This window comes from Salvelinus sp. IW2-2015, linkage group LG1 (genome assembly GCF_002910315.2).
Source record: "Salvelinus sp. IW2-2015 linkage group LG1, ASM291031v2, whole genome shotgun sequence".
NCBI lineage: Eukaryota > Metazoa > Chordata > Actinopteri > Salmoniformes > Salmonidae > Salvelinus > Salvelinus sp. IW2-2015.
Window position 1 is genome coordinate 37,072,817 of NC_036838.1, and position 27,191 is coordinate 37,100,007.

Below are 27,191 nucleotides of genomic sequence, written 5' to 3' on the forward strand. Positions count from 1 at the left end.
TAGAAACAAGACAAAACAACCAACTACACTGAACAAAAATATAAACGCAACATGTAAAGTGTTGGTCCCATGTTTCATGAGCTGAAATAAAAGATCCCAGAAATGTTCCATATGCACAAAAAGCTTATTTTTCTCACATTTTGTGTACAAATTTGTTTCCCTGTTAGTGAGCATTTCTCCTTTGCCAAGATAATCCATTACATATCAAGAAGCTGATTAAACAGCATGATTATTACACAGGTGYACCTTGTGCTGGGGACAATAAAAGGYCACTCTAAAACAGGCAGTTTTGTCACACAACACAATGCCGTAGATGTTTTGAGTTTTGAGGGAGCATGCAATTGGCATGCTGACTGCAGAAATGTACACCAGAGCTGTTGCCAGAAAATGAAATGTTAATTTCTCTACCATAAGGTTGTTTAAGAGAATTTGGCAGTACGTCCAACCAGCTTCACAATCGCAGACCACGTGTATGACATTGTGTGGGCGAGCGGGTTTGCTGATGTCAATGTTGTGAACAGTGGTATGGGCAGACATAAGCTACGGACAGCGAACACAACTGAATTTTATTGATGGCAATTTGAATGCACAAGAATACAGTGACGAGATCCTGAGGCCCATTTTTTTAAGGTATCTGTGACCAACAGATGCATACCTGTATTCCCAGTTATTTGAATTCCATAGATTAGTGCCCAATGAATTTACTTCAATTGACTGATTTCCTCATRTGAATTGGAACTCAGTAAAATCAAGGAAATTGTTGCATGTTGCATTTTTATATTTTTATTCAGTATAGTTAACTGACTTAATACAGCTAAACCCTGCAATTAAACCCTGCAATTATTTCCATGAGACAGAGAGCAATCAATCGAGCTCCACCGCTGATGTGCTCGCCTGTACCAACCAAGTTATCATGACATGACTTGCTAATATGAGAGCTATTCCCCAACTTTCACAGCATCAAACAACATCAACAACGTCAAACATATATCTGCTGTTTACTTATTTCACTCACCTCGACATCTTCGCTTTTCAAAGTGCAAGGACGAGTCCGAATCAGTATCACCAACCAACATACAGTACCAATCAAAAGTTTGGATAGACCTCCTCATTCAAGTTTTTTTTTACATTGTAGAATAATAGTGAAGACATCAAAACTATAAAATAACACATTTGGAATCATGTATTCACCAAAAAAGTGTTAAACAAATCAAAATATATTTAATATTTTTGATTCTTCAAAGTAGCCACCCTTTGCCTTGCTGACAGTTCTGCACATGCTTGGCATTCTATCAACCAGCTTCGTGAGGAATGCTTTGCCAACAGTCTTGAAGGAGTTCCCACATATGCTGAGGACTTGTTGGCTGCTTTTCCTTCACTCTGCGGTCCAACTCATCCCAATCCATCTCAATTGGGTTGAGGTCCGGTGATTGTGGAGGCCAGGTCATCTGATGCAGCACTCAATCACTCTCCTTGGTCAAATAGTCCTTACACAGCCTGGCGGTGTGTTTTGGGTCATTGTCCTGTTGAAAAACAAATGATAGTCCCACTAAGGGAAATACAGGTAGGATGGTGTCACACGGTCCCGTGTGGCTCAGTTGRTAGAGCATGGCGCTTGCAACGCCAGGGTTGTGGGTTCATTCCCCACGGGGGGACCAGGATGAATATGTATGAACTTTCCAATTTGTAAGTCGCTCTGGATAAGAGCGTCTGCTAAATGACGTAAATGTAAATGGTGTATCGCTGCAGAATKTTGTAGTAGCCATGCTGGTGAAGTGTGCCTAGAATTCTAAATAAATCCTGACAGTGTCACCAGCAAAGTACCGCCACACCATCACATCTCCTCCTCCATGCTTCACGGTGGGAACCACACATGCAGAGATCATCCGYTCACCAACTCTGCGTCTCACAAAGACATGGCGATTGGAACCAAAAATCTCAAATTTGGTCTCATCAGACCAAAGGACAGATTTCCACAGGTCTAATGTCCATTGCTCGTGTTTCTTGGCCCAAGCAAGTCTCTTCTTCTTTTTGGTGTCCTTTAATAGTGGTTTCTTTGCAGAAATTCGACCACAAAGGCCTGATTCACGCAGTCTCCTCTGAACAGTTAATGTTGAGATGTGTCTGTTACTTGAACGCTGTGAAGTATTTATTTGGTCCTCATGAGAGCCAGTTTCATCATTGCGCTTGATGGTTTTTGCGACTACACTTGAAGAAACTTTAAAAGTTCTTGAAATTTTCCGGATTGACTTACCTTCATGTCTTAAAGTAATGATGGACTGTTGTTTCTCTTTGCTTATTTGAGCTGGTCTTGCCATAATATGGATTTGCTATTTTACCAAATAGGGCTATATTCTGTATACCTTGTCACAACACAACTGATTGGCTCAAATGCATTCAGAAATAAATAAATTCCACCAATTAACTTTTAGCAAGGCACACCTGTTAATTTAAATGCATTCCAGGTGACTACCTCATGAAGCTGGTTGAGAGAATGCCAAGAGTGTGCAAAGCTGTCTTCAAGGCAAAGGGTGGCTACTTTGAAGAATCTAAAATATATTTTGATTTGTTTAACACTTTTTTGGTTACTACATGATTCCATATGTGTTATTTCATAGTTTAGATGTCTTCACTATTATTCTCCAATGTAGAAAATGATTTTAAAAAAGGGATAAAGAAAACCCTTGAATGAGTAGGTGTGTCCAAACTTTTGACTGGTACTGTAGATACAGTCTCTTTCACAGTGAAAAGTCATGTCCGCTTCGGCGCTGTCATTTTCTGTAATGAAGTTTAAAAAACGGTGAAAAGTCAAATGACAGCATACCCTGTTTCCGGTTTCTGGTTGATGACAACAGCCACGCGAATACGATACCAGATTGTTAGCAAGTTCACTTTGCGAAACTGACACATATTATTGTTAGAAAAACAAGGTCGTTCACACCCGCTGTAGTAAATTAAAGAAACCCCGTCGAGGGCCACTATGGGTTCTAAAGGGAATATTAATTCTGTTTTTTTCAGGAGGTACTGATACTGCTGAAGCTTTTAGAAGACTCACAACTGCCCTCAACCGACACAAATAATGTAACTGCACCGTTACCTATCAGCAATTGACTTCTGGGATGCTGGCGGAATGTTTAAGGCGGGCTCTTCGCAGTCACTTCGGCGACACAGGTCCGCGGGTCGACTGCATCGTTATCACCATACTATAACAACACATCAGCCTTAACTGGCGTCTAGCCTATATATACACACAGTACCTCCGAATCTCTATTCGACAGATTGTCTGTGGTGGTCAGTCGTTGGCGCTTGCTGTACTACGGATTCACGGAAGTTAGTTGGATAGTTTTCCAAAAGTTCGGATTTACAATGAAARCCAAGACTGGGGTAATCCTAGTCTTGCTAGCTGCTTTCGTTTATGTTGCAGCACAGGAAGGCGAATCCGAGCAAAATGTTGTGGAAGAGTTATTGGTGGAAACCTTGGTGAGTTCTGTCTTTTTCTCTCTATTGTAGGCTATAGAGCGATAGGAAAGTGGCAACTCTTGCACTAACCGAATGCCATTCATTGCAACAGTCAGACCAAATTGAAACAATGTATCAGTTTTTGATTGTTATAATTGTCAATGTATCGTTTATTTTGTGTAATAAAACGATGCATTCGTATTTATTTGCAATTCAAATATCTCACTTTTTTTCTTCTCCCCCTTCATAAGGTGAAACCCGAAACTTGCTCTATAACGTCAGAAATGGGAGACACGCTACAAATCCACTATACGGTAAGCAAAAAGGAGTGGAAATGAATGGCCTAAAAAACATTTTCAATTTCGAAGGTATAGGCACCGCCCTGTTTGACTTCAGACCTAGCCTGCTTATTGAGAGATGTCAACTACATTTTTGGGGAAAATATGAATGAAATCTGGTCAAAAGTGTGCTCTGCATTTTAAGTGGTTCTGATTCATTGCACGTCAAACTTGACTATAGTCAATACGATGTTGTCTGTGGCATGGTGCAGAGTTACAAGTTACCGTTTTTCATTTGAGACTTGGAAATTCGTGAATGTGGTATCAAATATTGTCAGATAAAAACTACTTTATATTTTGCATTACACATCGTTTGTATTCATATCTGGGATGGCAAGTAAACGGCAATGTTTTACCCCATGTGGCGAAAAAAATGACACGTTTTATGCGTGCCAGACATTCTACTCGGCACTGCAATGGGGAGGTACAACACGTCAGCACTCCTGCTCCGGCGGTGGGTAGGGCAGTAGTCCAACCGAAACTCGTCACTCATGAAGCGTCATGCTTGAGCTTGACCATTGCCTCACCTAACATACAGCCACTCCTATAAAGACATTTGAAAAAAGTCTGTCAAGTGTTTCACATTTTAATGTGACTTGCAGGGAATGCATCTTAACCTTCTATTTAGATTCTAATCACTGCTTGCATGCAAAATCCTTCTTTTTAACATGCTTCTTCCATTCATATTGTTCCAATGCTCTGAACAGGGTAAACTACTTGCTGATGGCAAGGTGATTGACTCATCACTGTCTCGGGACCCTCTTGTTGTTGAGCTGGGAAAGAGGACAGTTATCCCTGGTAAAATCACATAACTATTCAAATTGCCTGTATTAGACCTGATATTGATCACACAAAATAACAGGAACACTAGCTTATGTTTCAAACAGCAATATACCTTCAGATTTAGCTCACACTAGCAGTGCAGTGTTTTTGTTATCGCATCAGTCACTGTATAAAGATAACATGAAATACTGTATCTCCAACAGGTCTGGAACAGAGTTTGGTAGGAGTTTGTGAAGGGTAAGTAAACAGTCAAGGTCTGCCAATACAACGTTTTGAAAGGGACATGTTGCATTAATTTACGTAAGAGTACCACTTTCACTAGGAAATCAAAAATGTATATTATATGAACTAGGATAACTAGTTTAAAATATAGATATTTCCAGTGTGTGAAGCAATCACAAAGATCCTGTCTCAAATGACTGTTAAAATTATGTGTCACTAAAATAGTAGTGGAAAACATGCAAACCTATAAGAATAGGCCTTTTCTGTCTTGTGTTCCTCCAGACAAAAAATCAAGACCACTATTCCACCACACCTTGCCTATGGAAAAAGAGGATACCCTCCAACTATCCCAGGTACTTAAACACATGTGCATATACACACGTACATACGCATACTGTATACATGCATATGTATCATATACAGTGCCTTCAGAAAGTATTCACACCCCTTGACTTTTTCCACATTTTGTGTTACAAAGTGGGATTAAAATGGATTCAACAAATTGTTTTGGTCAATGATCTACACAAAATACTCTAATGTCAAAGTGGAAGAAAAAATGTATGAAAAATAAAACACTATGTTGATTGCATGAGTATTCAAACCCCCTGAGTCAATACATGTTAGACTCACCTTTAGCAGTTATTACAGCTGTAAGAGCTTTGCACACCTGGATTGTACAATATTTGCACATTTTTTATATATATATATATTCTTTAAGTTCTGTCAAGTTGGTTGTTGATCATTGTTAGACAGCCATTTTAAAGTCTTGCCATACATTTTCAATTGAATTTAAGTTCAAACTCTGACTCGGCCACTCAGGAACATTTGCTGTCTTCCTAGTAAGGAATTCAAGTGTAGATTCGGCCTTGTTTTAGGTTATTGTCCTGCTGAAAGGAGAATTTGTCTCAGTGTCTGTTGGAAATCAGACTGAACCAGCTTTTCCTGTAGGATTTTGCCTGTGCTTAGCTCTAAGTTTGTTTTTATCCTAAAAAACTTTCTAGTCCTTGCCGATGACATGCATACCCATAACATGATGCAGCGACCACCATGCTTGAAAATATGAAGAGTGGTACTCAGTTTTATGTGTTGTGTTGGATTTGCCCCAAACGTAATGTATTGTATTCAGGACATAAAGTTAATTTCTTAGCTAAATGTTTTGCAGTTTTACTTTAGTGCCTTATTGCAAACAGGATGTATGACTTGGAATATTTGTGTACTGTACAGGTTTCCTTTTCACTCTGTCATTTTAAGGAACGGGAAAGGGGGATACCTAGTCAGTTGTACAACTGAATGCGTTCAACTAAAATGTKTYTTCTGCATTTAACCCAACCCCTATTTAGGTTAGTATTGTGGAGTAACTACAATGTTGTTGATCCATCCTCAGTTTTCTCCTATCACAGCCATTAAACTCTTAACTGTTTTAAAATCACCATTGGCCGCTTGGTGAAATCCCTGAGCGGTTACCTTATTCTCCGGCAATTGAGTTAGGAAGGACTCCTGTTCTTTTTGTATTGACTGGGTGTATGATACACCATCCAAAGTGTAATTAATATCCTAACCATGCTCAAAAGGATATTCAATATCTGCTTAGGTTCTCTTTGAAGGCATTGGAAAATCTCCCTGGTCTTTGTGGTTGAAACTCACTGCTTGACGGAGGGCCCTTACAATTATTTGTATGTGTGGGGTACAGAGATGAGGTTTTATTTTACCAGGTAAATTGACTGCGAACACATTCTCATTTACAGCAACTACATGTGGAATAGTTAGAGGGGGATGAATGAGCCAATTGGGAGCTGGGGATGATTAGGTGGCCATGATGGTATGAGGGCCAGATTGGGAATTTAGCCAGAACACAAGGGTTAACCCCTACTCCTATGATAAGTGCCATGTGCTCTTTAATGACCACAGAGAGTCTGGACATCCATTTAACGTCCCATCCAAAAGATGACACCTTACACAGCAATGTCCCCAATCACTGTCTTGGGGCATTAGGATATTTTTGGGGGACCTGACGAAAGAGTGCCTCATACTGGTCTTCCGATACCACTTCCAGCAGCATCTGGTCTCCCATCTAGGGATCGACCAGGACTAACCTGCTTAGCTTCGAGGCAAGCTAGCAGTGAAATACAGGGTGGTATGCTGCTGGCCAGGTAGTCACTCAAATCATGTTAAACACTATTGCACACATGCAACTTATTATGTGACGTGTTAAGCACATTTTTACTCCTGAACTTATTTAGGCTTGCCATAACAAAGGGTTGAATACTTATTGACTCAAGTCATTTCTAAAAAACATTATGACATTATGGGGTATTGTGTGTAGGGCAGTGACTCATTTCAATATAATCAATTTAAAAGTCAGGTTGTAACACAGCAAATTGTGGAAAAAGTCAAGGAATGTGAATACTTTCTGAAAGCATTGTACACACTCAATCATACAAAGAAACAAACACTAAATAAATACGGCATCTCAACTTGATGACACTGCCCTGCCAGTCATATCGACGTAAACTTGGAGCCACGCGATGACATGTTGTGTGTCCCACAACGACTTGTCGGAAAAGCATGCAGTTTATTAGGATACAGATGAAATAAGTTATGAGCTGGATGCTCCATTCCAATAAATATCAAGGGTCTTATTATGGTGAAATGATCATCGACGCTTGGCTGCCGTTTGACAAATACAAATAATCTCGCTTTTTTGTCCATAATAATCTCTTCATGTAGACTATACCCGCACTGTATATGCGAGCTGTTGAGCTGTCAGCTAAAGCGCATGTGGAAATACCAGTGGGCACACCCGCTATATAACGAACAAAAATGTGAGAACCATCAGTAGAGTTGTAAATGCGATGGAAATAATTTAACTTCGTTTATTATTTAGTACATGGGAATTGAACTGCAAATTGTATTTTTATGCGCAGTACGTCATCACGCACAGGCTTTTATCCCCAACAAGTCAATTTGATGGAAATACATCTGGTGGGAAATATTGTTTTAATGTGTATTTTAGAATATTCGTATAAATCTCTTGCCAATTGGATGGAAACCTAGCTACTGTCAGCTTAAAATCCTTTGCAAGTGATATAAAACACCAAATATTAATTGGTATACTGTATGTAATTACAATATATTAGCATATGCTGAAATTTTATTACAATATAATTTAAATTTGTTGCACCCATTAGTGAGAGTGCTGTACCAATTGAACTGATGTGGTAGTAGTGCCCATACAATTTCTGTGTGTGTATAAGGGACAAATCAGTGTCAGCAAGTCATTACAGTTGAAGTCTGAAGTTTACATACACTTAGGTTGGAGTCATTAAAACTCATTTTTCAACCACTCCACAAATTTCTTGTTAACAAACTATAATTTTGGCAAGTCGGTTAGGACGTATACGTTGAGCATGACACAAGTAATTTTTCCAACAATTGTTTACAGACAGATTATTTCACTTATAATTCACTATCACAATTCCAATGGGTCAGAAGTTTACATGCACTAAGTTGACTGTGCCTTTTAAACAGCTTGGAAAATTCCAGAAAATGATGTCATGGCTTTAGAAGCTTCTGATATGCTAATTGACATCATTTGAGTCAATTGGAGGTGTACCTGTGGATGTATTTCAAGGCCTACCTTCAAACTCAGTGCCTCTTTGCTTGACATCATGGGACAATCAAAATAAGTCAGCCAAAACCTCAGACAAACAATTGTAGACCTCCACAAGTCTGGTTCATCCTTGGGAGCAACTTCCAAACGCCGGAAGGTACCACGTTCATCTGTACAAACAATAGTACGCAAATATAAACACCATGGGACCACGCAGCTGTCATACCGCTCAGGAAGGAGACGCATTCTGTCTCCTAGAGATGAATGTACTTTGGTGCGAGAATTGCAAATCAATCCCAGAATAACAGCAAAGGATCTTGTGAAGATGCTGGAGGAAACAGGTACAAAAGTATCTATATCCACAGTAAAACAAGTCCTATATCGACATAACCTGAAAGGCCGCTCAGCAAGGAAGAAGCCACTGCTCCAAAACCGCCATAAAAAAGCCAGACTACGGTTTGCAACTGCACATGGGGACCAAGATCGTACTTTTTGGAGAAATGTCCTCTGGTCTGATGAAACAAAATTTGAACTGTTTGGCCATAATGACCATTGTTATGTTTGGAGGAAAACAGGGAGGCTTGCAAGCCAAAGAACACCATCCCAACCGTGAAGCAGGAGGGTGGCAGCATCATGTTGTGGGGGTGCTTTGCTGCAGGAGGGACTGGTGCACTGCACAAAATAGATTGCTTCATAAGGAAGGAAAATTATGTGGATATATTGAAGCAACATCTCAGACCTCAGTCAGGAAGTTGAAGCTTGGTCGCAAATTGGTCTTACAAATGGACATTGACCCCAAGCATACTTCCAAAGTTGTGGCAAAATGGCTTAAGAGCAATAAAGTCAAGGTATTGGAGTGGCCATCACAAAGCCCTGACCTCAATCCCATAGAACATTTGTGGGCAGAACTGAAAAGGTGTGTGCGAGCAAGGAGGCCTACAAACCTGACTCAGTTACACCAGCTCTGTCAGGAGGAATAAGCCAAAATTCACCCATCTTATTGTGGGAAGCTTGTGTAAGGCTACCCGACATTTAAAGGCAATGCTACCAAATACTAATTGAGTGTATGTAAACTTCTGACCCACTGGGAATGTGATTCAATAAGTAAATAATTCTCTCTACTATTATTCTGACATTTCACATTCTTAAAATAGTGGTGATCCTAACTGACCTAAGACAGAATTTTTACTAGGATAAAATTTCAGGAATTGTGAAAAACTGAGTTTAAATGTATGTGGCTAAGGTGTATGTAAACTTCCGACTTCAACTGTATGTGTGTTTTCTTAAGTCCTTTTGGTCTGTTTGCCCTGGAATCATTGCAAGTTTGGAAGCCTTTGTTTACACCTCTAGAAGTGCAAGTGATATAAATATGCTGTAATATATCATTTATTTTTTTATTTAACCTTTATTTAACCAGGTAGGCCAGTTTAGAACAAGTTCTCCTTTACAACTGCGACCCGGCCAAGATAAAGCAAAGTGACAAAAACAACAGAGTTAAACATGGGGTAAACAAACATAGTCAATAACACAATATAAAAATCTGTATACAGTGTGTGCAAATGACGTAAGGCAATAAATAGGCCATAGTGGCGAAGTAATTACAGTTAAGCAATTAACACTGGAGTGATAGATGTGCAGATGAGGATGTGCAAGTAGAAATAATGGTGTGCAAAAGAGAAGAAAAACAAATATGAGATGAGGTAGGTGGTTGGATGGGCAATTTACAGATGGGGGTGTGTACAGATGCAGGTAAGCTGCTCTGACAGCTGATGCTTAAAGTTAGTGAGGGAGATATGAGTCTCCAGCTTCAGCTTTTTGCTATTTGTTCCAGTCATTGGCAGCAGAGAACTGGAAGGAAAGGCGGCCAAAGTAGGTGTTGGCTTTGGGGATGACCAGTGAAATAAACCTGCTGGAGCGCGTGCTACAGGTGGGTGTTGCTATGGTGACCAGTGAGCTGAGATAAGGCRGAGCTTTACCTAGCAAAGACTTATAGATGACCTGGAGCCAGTGGGTTTGGCGACGAATATGTAGCGAGGACCAGCCAACGAGAGCATACAGGTCGCAGTGGTGGGTAGTATATGGGGCTTTGGTGACAAAACGGATGACACTGTGATAGACTGCATCCAATTTGTGTTGGAGGCTATTTTGCTAACTACATTGCTGAAGTCGAGGATCGGTAGGATAGCCAGCCCTATGAGGGCCTATTTGGCAGCATGAGTGAAGGAGGCCCGTTGTGAAATAGGAAGACGATTTTCTAGATTTAATTTTGGATTGGAGATGCTTAATTTGAGTCTGGAAGGAGAGTTTACAGTCTAGCCAGACACCTAGGTATTTATAGTTGTCCACATATTCTATGTCAGAACCGTCCATAGTAGTGATGCAAGTCGGGCGGGCGGGTGCGGGCAGCGATTGGTTGAAGAGCATGCATTTAGTTTTACTAGCATTTAAGAGCAGTCCAAAATGGTCGGCGATCTGTTTGTTCGCCTGGCTTTCGAAGACTTTGGAAAGGCAGGGCACGATGGATATAGGTCTGTAACAGTTTGGGTCTAGAGTGTCTCCCCCTTTGAAGAGGGGGATGACCGCGGCCGCTTTCCAATCTTTAGGAATCTGACAATACGAAAGAGGTTGAACAGATTAGTAATAGCTGTTGCAACAATGGCGGCGGGTAATTTTAGGAAGAGGGGGTCCAGATTGTCTAGCCCAGCTGATTAGTAGGGATCCAGATTTTGCAACTCTATCAGAACATCAGCTGTCTGGATTTAGGTGAAGGAGAAGCAGGGAGGGGGGGTGCAGAGCTGTTGGCCGGGGTTGGGGTAGCCAGCCGTAGAGAAATGCTTATTAAAATGATCGTGGATTTATTGGTGGTGATAGTCCAGTGGGCAGCTGGGAGGAGGTGCTCTTATTCTCCATGGACTTGTGTCCCAAAACTTTTTGGAATTAGTGCTGCAGGATGCAAATTTATGTTTGAAAAAGCTAGCCTTTGCTTTCCTGACTGTGTATATTGATTCTGGGCTTCCCGGAAATGTTGCATATCGCAGGGACTATTCGATGCTAGTGCAGTACGTCACAGGATGTTTTTGTGCTGGTTAAGGGCAGTCAAGTCTGGAGTGAACTAAGGGCTATATCTGTTCTTAGTTAAAAAAAAWTKGAATGGGGCATCTTAAATACGCATGTTGAGGAAAGCACTTTTAAAGAACAACCAGGCATCCTCTATGGGATGAGGTCAATATCCTTCCAGGATACACGGCCCAGGTCGATTAGAAAGGCCTGCTCGCTGAAGTGTTTTAGGGCGCGTTTGACAGTGATGAGGGGTGGTCGTTTGACCGCGGACCCATAACGGACGCAGGCAATGAGGCAGGGATTGCTGAGATCCTGGTTGAAACAGCAGAGGTGTATTTTTAGAGGGCAAGTTGGTCAGGATGATATCTATGAGGGTGCCCATGTTTACAGATTTGTGGTTGTACCTGGTAGGTTCCTTGATAATTTGTGTGAGATTGAGGGCATCTAGCGTAGATTGTAGGAAGGCCGTGGTGTTAAGCATGTCCCAGTTTAGGTCACCTAACAGTACCAACTCTGACGATAGATGGGGTGCAGTCAATTCATATATGGTGTCCAGGGCACAGCTGGGAGCTGAGGGKGGTCTATAACAAGTGGCAACAGTGAGGGACTAATTTCTGGCGAGATGGATTTTTAAAAGTAGAAGCTCGAACTGTTTGGGCATAAAGGGGCACCTGGATAGTATAACAGAACTCTGCAGGCTATCTCTACAGTAGATTGCAACTCTGCCCCCCTTTAGCAGTTCTATCTTGTCGTAAATGTAATTGGGGATGGACATTTCTGGATTTTTGGTGGCCTTCCTAAGCCAGGATTCAGACACGGCTAGGACACCAGGGTTGGGACATACCTAGTAGCCAACCTGCTTGCACCAATCCCATAGAATTACAGTGAAATAAAAAAACATAAAAATTACAGTAGCATTTACTTACAGTATAATAGGCTAATTTTACAGTATTGTACTATATGATTACTCTATTACAGTAACTTACAGGAAGCTGGTGGCAAGTTACTGTGAATATTACAGTAACATACTTGGCACTAGCCAGAGTTTTGCAAAGATACCTTTTGATGTATCTCAAAATCAAATACAATTTTATTGGTCGCATACTCATGGTTAGCAGATGTTAATGCCAGTGTAGCGAAATGCTTGTGCTTCTAGTTCCGACAATGCAGTAAGATTACTTGTTAGATATAACAATTTCACAACAACTAACTTATACACACAAGTGTAAAGGAATGAATAAGAATATGTACATATAAATATATGGATGAGCGATGGCCGAACGGCATAGGCAAGATTCAGTAGATGGTATAGAGTACAGTATATACATATGAGATGAGTAATGTAGGGTATGTAAACATTTTATAAAGTGGCATTGTTTAAGTGAATAGTGATACATTTACAACATCCAATTATTAAAGTGGCTAGAGATTGAGTCTTTGTTGGCAGAAGCCACTCGATGTTAGTGATGGCTGTTTAACAGTCTGATGGCCTTGAGATAGAAGCTGTTTTTCAGTCTCTCGCTTCCAGCTTTGATGCACCTGTACTGACCTCGCCTTCTGGATGATAGCGGGGTGAACAGGCAGTGGCTCGGGTGGTTGTTGTCCTTGATGATCTTTTTGGCCTTCCCGTGACATCCGGTGATGTAGGTATCTGGTCTTCAAGTTATTTTGTGGTTGTAACAAATCTATCCTTAAAGGTCCCGAACGGTCATTCTGATTCCCATGTAGAATAGCCTTTTGTGTGACTAAAATATCCCTCATAATATTTTGGGGGGATAGAAATGCTAAACATTTTAGAAAGTAATGTTTCTGTCATGGCCAACTACCAGGAAGTTTGAAAAGAAAGGCTGTGGGCAGGGAGCTTATATTCATGAGCTCAACATGACTGACAGCACTTTGAGATGCCTCTGTCAAGAAACTTGGATGCAGTGTTGCAGTAAAATCATCTCAAGCTAATTTGGTGATACACAAAGCAACTCAAACATTGAAATTGCATCAATGATGTACTTAAAAAAAAAAATACATCTTCTGTTTAGCATGTCTCTCTGCTGATGCGGTTCACAGCAGCATTGACTGATGTGTTGACATGAACACTGTGTCAGTTTTTGAACAACCCCCCCCCCCCCCCCCCCCCTTTTGTTCCATGCTGGCTGAAGACCTAGCTAGCCAGTAACTGGGAAACACCAGACACAGATGAAAGCAAGTACCCCTGACTTGCCAGTTTGCAGTTCATGGCTGAGCTAAATGAGGGTGGAGTGAAATGTTTGCCCTACCCACCGGTGTTTTTTTTTTTTTGTCAATCTGAGTTTGACAGTCACACTCGGAATACAAACCCACACGTTGAATACAAATGTATTTCATTTTTGAAGATTGTAAAGAAATATTTATAAAGTGGTACCAGCACATGTTGTAACACTTTTTGCTTCATGCTATATTTGAGACATGCTAACTGATATTGTTGCAGTGAACAACAGACTTGTTATGGATGTCATGTACTGTCAACAATTGTGTTGATAAATGTTATAACTTTTGTAATTATTTCATTGAGCATATATACAGTTACTAACCTATCCTGATTTATAATGCTATTTATTTTCCTCATGAGAATGGAGACAGACTATACCATATAGACATACTGACAAGCTGAATGTGCTCTGTACATTAAGTTATACCCAGCTCAGTAGAGAGATCAGAGACTCGGGTGACTTCACATCATCTTTACTAAAACACATAACACAATTCATCATTGAAACAATTAACACAGCAGACAAAAAACAAGGTTGACCACTTTTCAAATGGCTTCATTCCTGCTCAACCATTTTTCTTGTTGTCAACTGCCTCCACATAGAACATCTCATAATCCTCTAACTGGAACGAAGAACATGAATGGTTCCTTGAGGAGAATATTTTCTCTCACATCCAGGCCATCATACAACCGTAGTTCTTTAAGGGTTGTAATGCGGTCTTCCCGTCCATCCCAATTACACTTGGGAGGGAAACGGTGCCTTTAAATGTTTGGCGTTCGCACCCACCTTGCTAGGTAAATTTGAAATAATAATACCACCACCTCCCTCAGGAATATATTTCAGGATATAGAAGACACCCCCCCCACCCAGGAATATATTTCAGGATTAGAAGTGACCCCCCCACCCAGGAATATTTCAGGATGTAGAAGACCCCCCCCCCCCGGGATATATTTCAGGATGTAGAACACATCCTCCCCAATAAGTCACAGCATGTCACATCAGTGTACAGCTCTGCAGGAGTTTAATGTATGAATTGTGTATGTAGTGTAAAAACTGTAAGATGGGTCCCAAAAAATGTCAAGAATAGTAAACAAGAAAAAGTATAAGCAATAACCACAATGGACTAATATACTGAATAGCCAGCATCTTACCATCAAAACAAACACCCAACAATTGTTTGAGAAACCTTGCTTTGGTACGCACTGTGGAATGAAACAAGGTACATTCTTCAATAAAGGAATGATAATCAAATGGTTCAGTGGAATAATTAAGAAATATATAACCTGAACATCATATTCAATAGACAAAAAGCGAAAGTACCTCTGCCCCACTGAAGTAGGAGCTTTGATGTGGTTGTTGACCATATATTGTTCAGCCTTATATGTGCAGAGGGACAGTGATGAAGTTGACTGCTGCTGCTCCAAATCACACACTAACGTGTTTCTATACATCAAAGAAAATAAGCATAGACATAAAAGGCATGATAATTAGAAAGGCATAAAATAAGCAATAGGCATTTAATTTAATTCTTGTGTATACTATGTGCAGGCTATGTAGACTCGCTGTATGTAAGTTAACTTAGGGAATGGCCGTCGACATCAACGATACATTTAGATGCAGCCAAACACAACAAGGAATACATTGAAGAAACACAGAAAATCAACGATCAAATCGATTACTTAACTGTACATGTAAACCTAGGCTTACTGCTCAAGTAGGCAAATTTGTCCAAATAAGATTTCCTCATTGTAAGCAATTAGCTAGCTCACGTGCAAAAGGGTGCTATTGCTAATTAGCTAGCTCACGTGCAAATGGATGCTAATTAACGCTATGCTAACATCGGTGCGGTAGTTGGTTATATACAAATATACCACTGCACTGGTATTACATGAATATTACAAAGTACATTATGCATAATAACAGTCTCACTTCCATGGTTTATAATTTTATCCATGTAAGTTAGATTTGATTAAGATTCGCTTTCGTTGACACCGTCGAAGTGAACCTCCACTTGGGTGACCTTGAAGGAGACGGGACGGGTTGAAACGCGCTTGACTGCCCACATTGAGCCCAAGTGCATCCGGAAAGTATTCAGACCCCTTGACTTTATCCACATTTTGTTATGTTACAGCCTTATTCGAAAATTGATTCTTTAAAAAAAAAATCTCAACGATCTACACAATACCCCATAATGACAAAGCAAAAACAGGTTTAGACATTTTTGCAAATGTGTATATAATTTTTTTTTTTTAAACATTGTGGTGGAATTATTGTAATCAAAAGGAGAGACTAAGATTTCTTAAACGATCAAACTTGATTATTTAATTAGTGCAGTAATGGAGCTGGTCGGTAATCACCCCTGGARRTGATCACTGAACTCAACGAGCTGGTTTGAGCCACAGCATTTTGTAGCAAATCCATCCTCCTTCAGTCTACATGACACACACCAGATGTATGGAATGGGTCACAAGGTTAAGATTTGTATGAAAGATACTTATAATTCAAAGCATACAGTATCTGCTGTAAAAACAGTTCTCATTGTGTAGAGACCAGTGTCTGGCCCCCCAAATCCATACTGGAGCCATCTCCCCCTGTTACCCCAGTACAGAAACATTAACTCATGTTCTGGAATGCGGTATCCCCAAAGACATTGTAAATCTCCTGTCAGTGTTCTCCCAGAGGCCCACTTCCAGTTCACACAGACACAAGAGTTAAGAACCCTCTTCTGTTGCATAAAACAACCATTTGATGCAATAAAAGTATTGACATAATCTTGTAATTTCCACCATAACATTTACATAAGTATTCACGCCCTTTACTCAGTACTTTGTCGAAGCACCATTGGCAGCGATTACAGCCTCAAGTCTTCTTGGGTATGACGCTACAAGCTTGGCACACCTGTATTTGGAGTTTCTCCCATTCTTCTCTGCAGACCCTCTCGAGCTCTGTCAGGTTGGATGGGGAACGTCGCTGCAGAGATGTTCGATGGGGTTCAAGTCCGGTCTCTGGCTGGGCCACTCAAAGACCATTCAGAGACTTTTCCCGAAGCCACTCCTGCTTTGTCTTGGCTTTGTACTTAGGTTTGTTGTCCTGTTGGAAGGTGAACCTTCGCCCCAGTATGCAGTCCTGAGCGCTCTGGAGCAGGTTTTCATCAAAGATCTCTCTGTACTTTGCCCTGTTCATCTTTCCCTCAATCCTGACTAGTCTTCCAGTCCCTGCCGCTGAAAAATATCCCCACAGCATGATGCTGCCACCACCATGCTTCACCATAGGGATGGTGCCAGGTTTCCTCCAGGCGTGACGCTTGGCATTTAGGCCAAAGAGTTCAATCTTGGTTTGAGAGAATCTTGTTTCTCATGGTCTAAGAGTCCTTAAGGTGCCTTATGGCAAACTCCAAGCGGGCTGTTGTGCCTTTTACTGAGGAGTGGGTTCTGTCTGGCCACTACCATAAAGGCCTGATTTGGTGGAGGGCTGCAGAGATGGTTGTCCTTCTGAAAGGTTCCCATCTCCACAAATTAACTCTGGAGCTTTGTCAGTGACCATCAGATTCTTGGTWACCTCCCTGACCAAAGCCCTTCTCCCCCGATTACTTAGTTTGGCCAGGTGGCCAGCTCTAGGAAGAGTCTTGGCGGTTCTAAACTTATTACATTTTAAGAATGATAGAGGCCACTGTGTCCTTGGGGACCTTCAATGCTGCAGACATTTTTTGGTACCCTTCCCCAGATCTGCGCCTCGACACATTCCTGTTTCGCAGCTCTTCTGACAATTCCTTCAACCTCATGGCTTGGTTTTTGYTCTGACATGCACTGTCAACTGGGGGACCTTTTTATATAGACAGGTGTGTCTTTCCAAATCCTGTCCAATCAATTGAATTTACCACAGGTGGACTCCACAATCAAGTTGTAGAAACATCTCAAGGATGATCAATGGAAACCAGATGCACCTGAGCTCAATTTCGAGTCTCATAGCAAAGGGTCCGAATATTTATGTAAATAAGGTATTTCTGTTTTTTTAATACATTTTCAAAAATGTCAACCTGTTTTCGCTCTCATTTTGGGGTATTGTTTGTAGATTGAGAAAAAAATGTAATCAATTTTAGAATAAGGCTGTAATGGAAAAAGTCAAGGAGGCTGAATACTGTCCAAATACACTAAATATATTTGCCATACATTTGGTGACACAGTACATACAGTCAATTTTTAGCACCAGTAGAGTAGCTATATAAACCCCACCCCTCCTTAAACACGCCTTCTCTGATGTTGCTTACAAGGCAGTAGTTATTTAAATATGAAGTTACAATTGGTGTATTAAAATGAGAGTTAGGGTGATGTCACCTATTTCCTTAATAATTGGGTCATCATACTTTGATCCAAATATAATTACATTTCATGAAAACATGATTTTGACTRTTCATGAACCTTAACTACAACAACATTTTCAGTAACGGTTACAGAAACGTTTTACTTGCTATGACTTTTTTTTAATCAACCTTAGTGTAACACACTTACCTAAATGTAGAAATGAAGACTTGCAAAGCAAACTGATGTGTATTATTTCTAATCAGGTCTGCCCTCAAACTATTTGTATTTTGATCAAATGTGGCCTTTTTGGGGGGCAGAGCTCATTAGAATAATATCCAGGAATGTGCTTTGCAAGTGTTCATTTTTACATTTGTCATTTAGCAGACAATGTTATCCAGAGTGATTTACAGTCAGTGCGTTAAACTAAGGTAGATAAACAAGAACATATTAGTCATAGCAAGTAAAAAGATTCTTACCGTTAGCGAGTATGCTGTTGTAGTTAAGYAGGCTACTTGCACTAGATGTAACATACTTCCCATTGTTGGCACTAGCTGCATGCACTGTAAATCTGCAACAGTTTACTAATTACTGTTCTTCTAGTAATGCACTGTAAATTCTAGAAATACAGCATGTTGCTGTAGTCAGGTGTTCTCGTAATATGCTCTAAAGGTCCTGTAAATATACAGTAATTTACTGTCTTCTGTGCTGCCAGTATTTTACTGTAAAAATGACAGGACATTTTTTACAGTACACACAACGTGACTCCGTTAGGGTTGCAAAACTTTCCCAAGATTCCCTGATTTTCCATAAATCCAGATTGGAGGATTCTGGATTTCCCTGCTTATTCCCTCACAATTCTGGAAAGCTTCCCACCAAGATTTAAGGAAAATTTTGGGAAAGTGAACGGAAWTTTGCAACCCTAAACCCAGTACTTGATCCTCCGTCTCTCTTCTTCCCTCTGTCCCGTTAGCTGATGCTGCTCTAGAGTTTGAGGTGGAGGTGATGTCACTGATCCAGTCAACCCCCTGGCAGAAGATGGTGAATGATGTCTTTCCCCTAGTGTGTCTGGGCCTGGTTCCCACTCTGCTGGGTATGGTGGGCCTCTACCTCTATAACAAGGCCAATGCCCAACGGCCAGGAAAGAAGGCCAAGGACAAGAAGAGCAAGAAGAAGTGAAGGAGACTCACAACTATTTAAAKAATAAAAATTAAAAACAAGGGAGTTTCTGTTATTATTGTATTAAATACTCTTTTTTTTTTTTTTGCTAGTTATTGTAAGACACAAATAGAATAAGGAATAGGATTCTGCCAGTAGGAGTGCATTCTACCAGTTTGAAGTTCTATTTACTCTTAGTCAGTATACAACTTGAAACCCTTTTGAAGTTCATGTATGAGTGATGCTGTGTGTGATTGATGTGTAGCCTGTTAGTTTGCATGTGCTGCACAACATGTGCCGCCTCTTGACAGTGTGGCGCTTGCGTTGGGCGTCAGCAGTGAGTTGAACGACGAGGGTGGCTGTGATACCATCAGCAGGGGCTTGCGATGGTGGAGGATCTGGTCGCTAACAGAGATGATGGCGCAGCAAGACCCGCAGCTGCTGGGTATCTCAGGTCAGAGCTCCCCTCTCCCGTTCCAGATCAGTGTGTGTGTGTAATACAGTATTACCCATCCCTGTGCCAACTCCTCAGATGGAGGCTCAAAGCATTAGCTCTCTCGTGCTCTCCTCAGCAGTGAGAGGTGTAGAAGGGCAGGACTTTCTTATGTTCTGTCTCCAGCTTATGACACATCTCAGCCAGACTTAGAAGCCTCTCCCCCTTATCCACAACATCGCACAAATGTGAGAATGTATAGGAAGCGAGTAGTCGGTACACATGCATAAGTGTGAATGTGTATAGTGTGCATGTGTGCTGTCTGTATGCATATGACAGTCGAAGGGTGTGTATGTTTGGCTGCTATACGCACACTAAGGTACTGTATGCCGACACAAGCACCACACACTTCACTATTATCGAATAAACCCCCACTTCCTTCCATTCTGCTAGCAAACGTGCAATCTTTGGACAATAAAATAGAGGACCTACGCGGAAGATTAAACTACCAACGGGTCATTCAAAACTAATATGGCTGAACGACGACGCTATCAACATACAGCTGGCTGGTTTATACGCTGCACCGGCAGGATAGAACAGCAGCGTCTGGTAAGACGAGGTAGCAGACTGAATTTTTGTAAATGACCGCTGGTGCACGATATCTAAAGAAGTCTTGAGCTATTGTTTGTCTGAGGTAGAGTATCTTATGATAAACCGTAGACAACACTACCTACCTAGAGTTTTCATCTGTATTCTTYGTAGCTGTTTACATACCACCACAGCATTGAATGAGCTGTGTTCCGCCATAAGCAAACAAGAAAACGCTCACCCATAAGGGCGGCGCTCATAATAGCCGGGGACTTTAATGCAGGGAAATTTAAATCCGTTTGACCAAATTTCTATCAGCATATTAAATGTGCAACCAGTGGGGAAATAAACTCTGGACCACCTTTACTCCACACCCAGAGATGCATACAAAGCTCTCCCTCGCCCTACATTTGGCAAATCTGACCATAATTCTATCCTGATTCCTGCTTACAAGTAAAGCAGAAAGCAGCAGTGACTCAGTCAATAAAAAAAACTGTTCAGAAGAAGCAGATGCTAAAATAGAGGACTGTTTTGCTAGCACAGACTGGAATATGTTCCGGGATTCTTCCAATGGCATTGAGGAGTACACATCAGTCATTGGCTTCATCAATAAGTGTATCGACGACGTCGTCCCCACAGTGACCGTACGTACATACCCCAAACAGAAGCCATGGATTACAGGTAACATCCGCACTAAGCTAAAGGCAAGAGCTGCCACTTTCAAGGAGCGGGACATATAATAACCCAGAAGCTTATAAGAAATCCCGCTATTCCCTCCGACGAACCATCAAACAGGCAAAGTGTCAATATAGGACTAAGCTCGAATAGTACTACACCGGCTCTGACGCTCGTCAGATGTGGCAGGGCCTGCAAACCAGTATAGACTACAAAAGGAAGCACAGCAGAGAGCTTTCCAGCAACACGAGCCTACCAGATGAGCTAAACTACTTCTATGCTCGCTTCGAGGCAAATAACACTGAAATATACATGAGAGGACCAGCTGTTCTGGAAGACTGTGTGATCACGCTCTCCGCAGCCGATGTGAGTAAGACCTTTAAACAGGTCAACATTCACAAGGCCGCAGGGCCAGATTGATTACCAGGACGTGTACTGCGAGCATGCGATGACCAACTGGCAAGTGTCTTCAATGACATTTTCAACCTCTCCCTGTCCGAGTCTGTAATAACATGTTTTAGACCACCATAGTGCCTGTGCCCAAGAACACTAAGGTAACCTGCCTAAATTACTACCGACCCGTAGGACTCAAGTCTGTTGCCATGAAGTGCTTCGAAATGCTGGTCATGGCTCACATCAACACCATTATCCCAGAAACCATAGACCCACTCCAATTTGCATACCGCCCCAACAGATCCACAGAATCTCTATTGCATTCCACACTGCCCTTTCCCACCTGGACAAAAACCTATKTGAGAATGCTATTCATTGACTACAGTTAAACACCATAGTGCCTTCAAAGCTCATCAATAAGCTAAGGACCCTGGGACTAAACACCTCCCTCTGCAACTGGATACTGGACTTCCTGACGGGCCACCCCCAGGTGGTAAGGGTAGGTAACAACTCATCCGCCATACTGATCCTCAACACAAGGGCCCCTCAAGTGTGTGCTCAGTCTTCTCCTGTACTCCCTGTTCACTCTTGACTGCACGGCCAGGCACGATTCCAGCACCATCAATTTTGCCGATGACGCAACAGTGGTAGGCCTGATCACTGACAACGACTAGACAGCCTATAGGGAGGAGGTCAGAGACCTGGTCGTGTGGTGCCAGGACAACAACCTCTCCCTCAACATGATCAAGACAAAGGAGATGATTGTGGACTACAGGAAAAAGAGGACCGAGCATTCCCCCATTCTCATTGACAGGGCTGCAGTGGAGCAGGTTGAGAGCTTCAAGTTCCTTGGTCTCCACATCACCAACAAACTAGCATGGTCCAAGCACACCAAGACAGTCGTGAAGAGGGCACGACAAAACCTTTTCCCCCTCAGGAGACTGAAAAGATTTGGCATGGCTCCTCAGATCCTCAAAAGGTTCTGCAGCTGCACCATCAAGAGCATTCTGACTGGTGGCATCACTGCCTGGTATGTCAACTGCTCGGCCTCCAACCGCAAGGCACTACAGAGGGTAGTGTAAACGGCCCAGTACATCACTGGGGCCAAGCTTCCTGCCATCCAGGGCCTCTATACCAGGCGGTGTCAGAGGAAGGCCCTAAAAATTGTCAGACTCCAGCCACCCTAGTCATAGACTCTTCTCTCTGCTACCGCACGGCAAGCTGTGACGGAGCGCCAAGAGGCAGCAACTTCTACCCCCAAGCCATATGACTCCTGAACACCTAATCAAATGGCTACCCAGACTATTTGCATCCCCCCCTCTTTTACACCGCTGCTACTCGCTGTTATCATCTATGCATAGTTACTTTAATAACTCTACCTACATGTACATATTACCTCAACTAACCGGTGCCACCGCACATTGACTCTGTACTGTATAGTCTCGCTATTGTTATTTTACTGCTGCTTTTCAATTACTTGTTACTTTTATTTCTTATTTTTATCCGTATTTTTTTTAAACTGCATTGTTGGTTAGGGGCTCGTAAGTAAGCATTTCACTAAGGTCAATACCTGTTGTATTCGGCGCATGTGACTAATACAGTTGGATTTGATTTTACTGTATGTGTTCAAATGCATAAACATTAGCACCACTATGTATGGGTATGCTTRTCATCGGCAAGGACTAGGCATTTTTGGGGGGATAAAAATAAATGGAATAGAGCTAAGCAGACAAAATCCTAGAGGAAAACCTGATTTGGTCTGCTTTTCAAAAGACACCGGGAGACAAATTCACCTTTCAGCAGGATAATAACCTAAAACACAAGGCCAAATATACACTAGAGTTGCTTACCAAGAAGACATTACAGTTTTTGACAATTGCTTACACATGATATCTGAAACTATGGCTCCTTTTCTCTAGACTTTACACACAAAACSCCAAAACACACACACAACATGCAAAACGTCACATCTCTTGCAAAACCAAGCGCTTCATTCAAAACTATTTTAACTCTTCTCAAAATTGTGTTTTTGCATCAAAACTCTACACAAAAAACATCAAATGATCGGCTCTTATACACACCAACTACACACAGATGTGACAAATGTAAAACACTACCATCTTGTGTCTTTTGCATGTTCAGTGTGCAGTGTAGTCCACGGCAGTTTGTCATAGCACTCACACGTACATGTATGTGCACAAATATATACAGTATGTATGCATATTCCGTACATATTTACCATATAAACAGAAATGCAAGGGGGGGGGGAATAACCGTTTTTTGCAATCGCTTACATGCTAAAAGTGTTACTTGAAGCACACTCAGTGAAAGCATTAACTCATGTACCTAATCCTCAGACCAAGTCTGCAAAACTGCAAGCACGTTATCTGCTTTACTCAGTTGGCAATTGTAAAACACACTTTTTGCTAAACACTAAACACAGATCTCTACATTAGACACATCATTCAAAACTAACAGGTCTTGTGTTTCATTTGGAAAACACTGCTATTCAAAATGCCACACTCATTTACCGATTACCTACACCCAGGGCTCACGTGTGAAAACACTTATAGCTAATTTCTTCACTTCGAAATCAGAGCTTGTGATGTTGAGATGTTGAGCCAATGTTTGCAATAATAATGACAAAATAAWCAATATTTTGACTGCCTGTATGTGTCTTGCTTGTGTTTGATATAATTGCTAACGATTGCTTGTGTGATGTGCTTGTCTAAATAGCTGCATGTACCCTAACACCCCTCCTGAAAAAATAATGAAAATAACATGAAATCGGGCTTGAGGCATAGTTCGAACATGTCGACGATCTTTAGTATACAACCTGACATTTCATCCCCCGATAGTGGGAGCACAGAGAAGAAGCTACGTATACAGCAGAGTGGGCAGCAGTTACGTAAAAAAAATCATGCACATGCGCAGAGATCTCCATATCAATAGCCATGGCAAGTCGGTTTCCAAAAAATCCGGCACCGCAGCCACTGTTTTTTTAAAGGAAATTGGTCAATAAATAAATACTTTCCTAACCCTAAATATTCTACATGATCAGAGTATTTTTTAATCTACTAAACGGACGCAAATATGTATATTTTGATGGCTTTCTTCATTGATTCCTGATGATCAGAACCGTTCTCGCTATATATTCTAGTGAGTCTGTAGAGAAAATTCGAATTAAAGGTACACCATATTTAAAGGGATGGCTTTTGATAAATGTACTGAAAAATGTACTGAATGAAAACTTAATGTGAAAATCTGTTGGTCAACAAGTGGGGAGGTTTTCGGTGGTTGAATTACATTTGTTCAGTGAGCATAAGGGCTCCACACCCAAAGAGTTTGTTACGCATCTGCATACGGCAAGTCTCAATACCAAATACTGAGAAGGCATAGATTTCCTAAGTCTGAATTGTCCCCTATAGGAACAGTAGTCTCTGTAGCCCTACACTGACCTGCATCTTCTGCAGCCTCCTCATCTGAGTGTCGATCTCCTTGGGGCTGTGCTGGTCGAGGGTCCACAGCGACTCGATAGCCATGAGACGGTTCTCTGTGGCCTCATTGTAGCAGCCCAGGGCCTGTTGGAACTGACGCCACAGATCCTCCACCGTCCCCTACCCTGTTCTTGATGTCATCTCTGGTAGTCCTGGTGTGCCTCCCACATATCTCAGTCATAGTAAGTCCATTTTTCACACACAAACACACACCACAACACAACACACCACACACACACACACACACACACACACACACACACACACACACACACACACACACACACACACACACACACACACACACACCTGTCAATTCACATACAACGCATAGCATCACTATCTAGTTAATATCAAACTTGCATGATTGGGGTTAGAAAAGCTTTTAAATTCAATAGTTTAGTGCATCACAATTCAGATATATTAATTGCTGTGCATAACTGTGTATAGTATGTCTGTCGTATTAGAGAACTGGATGGATAGATCTATCTGTCCTGGTGTGTCTGTGTGTGTGTGTGTGTGTGAGAAGGTTTTACATACACCTCTCAGAGTTAAAGTCGTAGCTCAGTCCCTCCAGGACTATGTCCCACTGCTGCTCCAGGGATGCCAGCCTACCCTTCTGCAGGGCCAGCAGACAGTCCACACACTGCAGGTGAGAGCGCAGGACCTGGGCTGACTGCTGCTCTGCCTCACTCAGGTTACACACCAAACACTGCAGCACAGAGAGAAAGAGATATATAGATTGTCACACACACACAGTCAAACAAGAACTCTCTCACAGATGTGGAAATAAATACCTCACCTTGATGACACTGTCCTTCCGGTCCAGCACCCTCTCAAATGTCTTGCTGTGCTCCTCCTTCTGCAACTTATTCTGGTTGCATTATAGGGTATAGTAGTGCGGGATGGTACTTAGAGGTCATGCAAGGAAACTTTGACAATAGAAAAGGCTTAACAAGTTGCATTGGGCTGTGCGACTTTTCATTGGTTTAAATTCTTGAATGTATACTTTGAGGAATTTAGTTCGTACGTCCTCCTTTCTTTCTGACCATCTCCTCCTCTGCCTGGGCCCTCTGTTGCATGTACAGGAGTCTCTCCTCCTCCGTCATCCCTGCCTGCTTCCCCCTCCGCCTTTCTTTGCACTCTTCTTTGTCATGGTTTCTCTCTCTCAAGCTCCTCCTGGGGTGCTCTGTTTTGGTGTCACTCTGGCCCACTTCACCTTCTTCCACTCTTCATTCAGAATTGGAAGCCATGAGTTGAGGTAAGACAGACCGACTTWAAAAAAAATTGCATCCTACACAAAACAGCCTGAACATTTAATTTACATCAAGTTGGTTGTCATTGTCCAATAAGTGTTTGCATAGTAAAATCCTCATGAAAATGCCTGCTAGCCAGCTATTATTCCTTCCATTCATTCTATGATACAATTTCGCACTGTCATATGGTCATATTCAGAGCATGCCATGTCCATGTAGTTTGCAAACAACTAACATGTTGTGGTGTCTTACCTGTAGGAATTCTACAGAGATATGACAGCAGCTCTACCCATAATAAGTTTGTGTATGGTCTCCTAGCAACATTCTAGGGGTAAACAGACCAAGTGGGCATACTAGACTCAGGGTTACAAGGTCTAGCTAACATTTTCCACCCAAAACCCACACACAAGGCCTGAAAACTAGCCCCCAATATTTTGGGGGCAGCAAGAATGGAGTTGTCACATTTATCCAATAGGACGTGTCTCCTAAATTGACAATCTAAATCGGCTTACAACTGGTAAAATTGCTTTGTTTTCTTTCTCCCTTTGTTATATACAAGACTGACTTGAAAAACTGGAGACCGATTACCCTTTTAATCTTTGATTGTAAACTTTTTACCAAGGTTTTAACAGTCAGAATGTCTTCTGTTTTACATTTACATTTAAGTCATTTAGCAGACGCTCTTATCCAGAGCGACTTACAAATTGGTGCATTCACCTTATGACATCCAGTGGAACAGCAGAAGTCTCCGGAAATGGTCTGGAGAAGAGAGGAGGGATTAGGGTCAACGCGGCAGGTTGTTGGGCGGCCCGGCCGTCACAAGACGCGAGATTTCATCTGGAGAGAGGAGGAGGAAAGAGGTCAACACAGGTAGGCCAGGTGAGCAGAACCAGCGTGTCGTTTGACTTAGCAAACGAGGATCGGATGTCGTCGACCTTCTTTTCAAAATGGTTGACGAAGTCATCTGCAGAAGAGGGAGGAGGGGGGGGGAGGAGGATTCAGGAGGGAGGAGAAGGTGGCAAAGAGCTTCCTAGGGTTAGAGGCAGAGATGCTTGAATTTAGAGTGGTAGAAAGTGGCTTTAGCAGCAGAGACAGAAGAGGAAAATGTAGAGAGGAGGGAGTGAAAGGATGCCAGGTCCGCAGGGAGGCGAGTTTTCCTCCCATTTCCGCTCGGC

General features: G+C 41.8%; 1 protein-coding gene and 1 pseudogene across 2 annotated transcripts; one reads left to right on the forward strand and one right to left on the reverse strand.

The window, feature by feature from the left end:
- Positions 1-3,119: 3,119 nt before the first annotated feature.
- LOC111966712 (peptidyl-prolyl cis-trans isomerase FKBP11) lies at positions 3,120-19,236 on the forward strand. Of its 2 annotated transcripts, XM_023991586.2 has the most exons (6): positions 3,123-3,480; positions 3,711-3,773; positions 4,505-4,595; positions 4,784-4,817; positions 5,085-5,155; positions 18,990-19,236. In XM_023991586.2, exons 1-6 carry the CDS (start codon positions 3,367-3,369, stop codon positions 19,193-19,195), a joined length of 579 nt encoding a protein of 192 aa, XP_023847354.1. In that variant the 5' UTR covers positions 3,123-3,366; the 3' UTR covers positions 19,196-19,236. The 2 variants fall into 2 exon arrangements, with proteins under 2 accessions (XP_023847361.1, XP_023847354.1); XM_023991593.2 differs by lacking the exon at positions 3,711-3,773 and having other exon boundaries at positions 3,120-3,480.
- Positions 19,237-19,742: 506 nt separating this feature from the next.
- On the reverse strand, positions 19,743-26,164 carry LOC111975151 (dynein regulatory complex subunit 2-like; annotated as a pseudogene).
- Between the last annotated feature and the right edge of the window lie 1,027 nt (positions 26,165-27,191).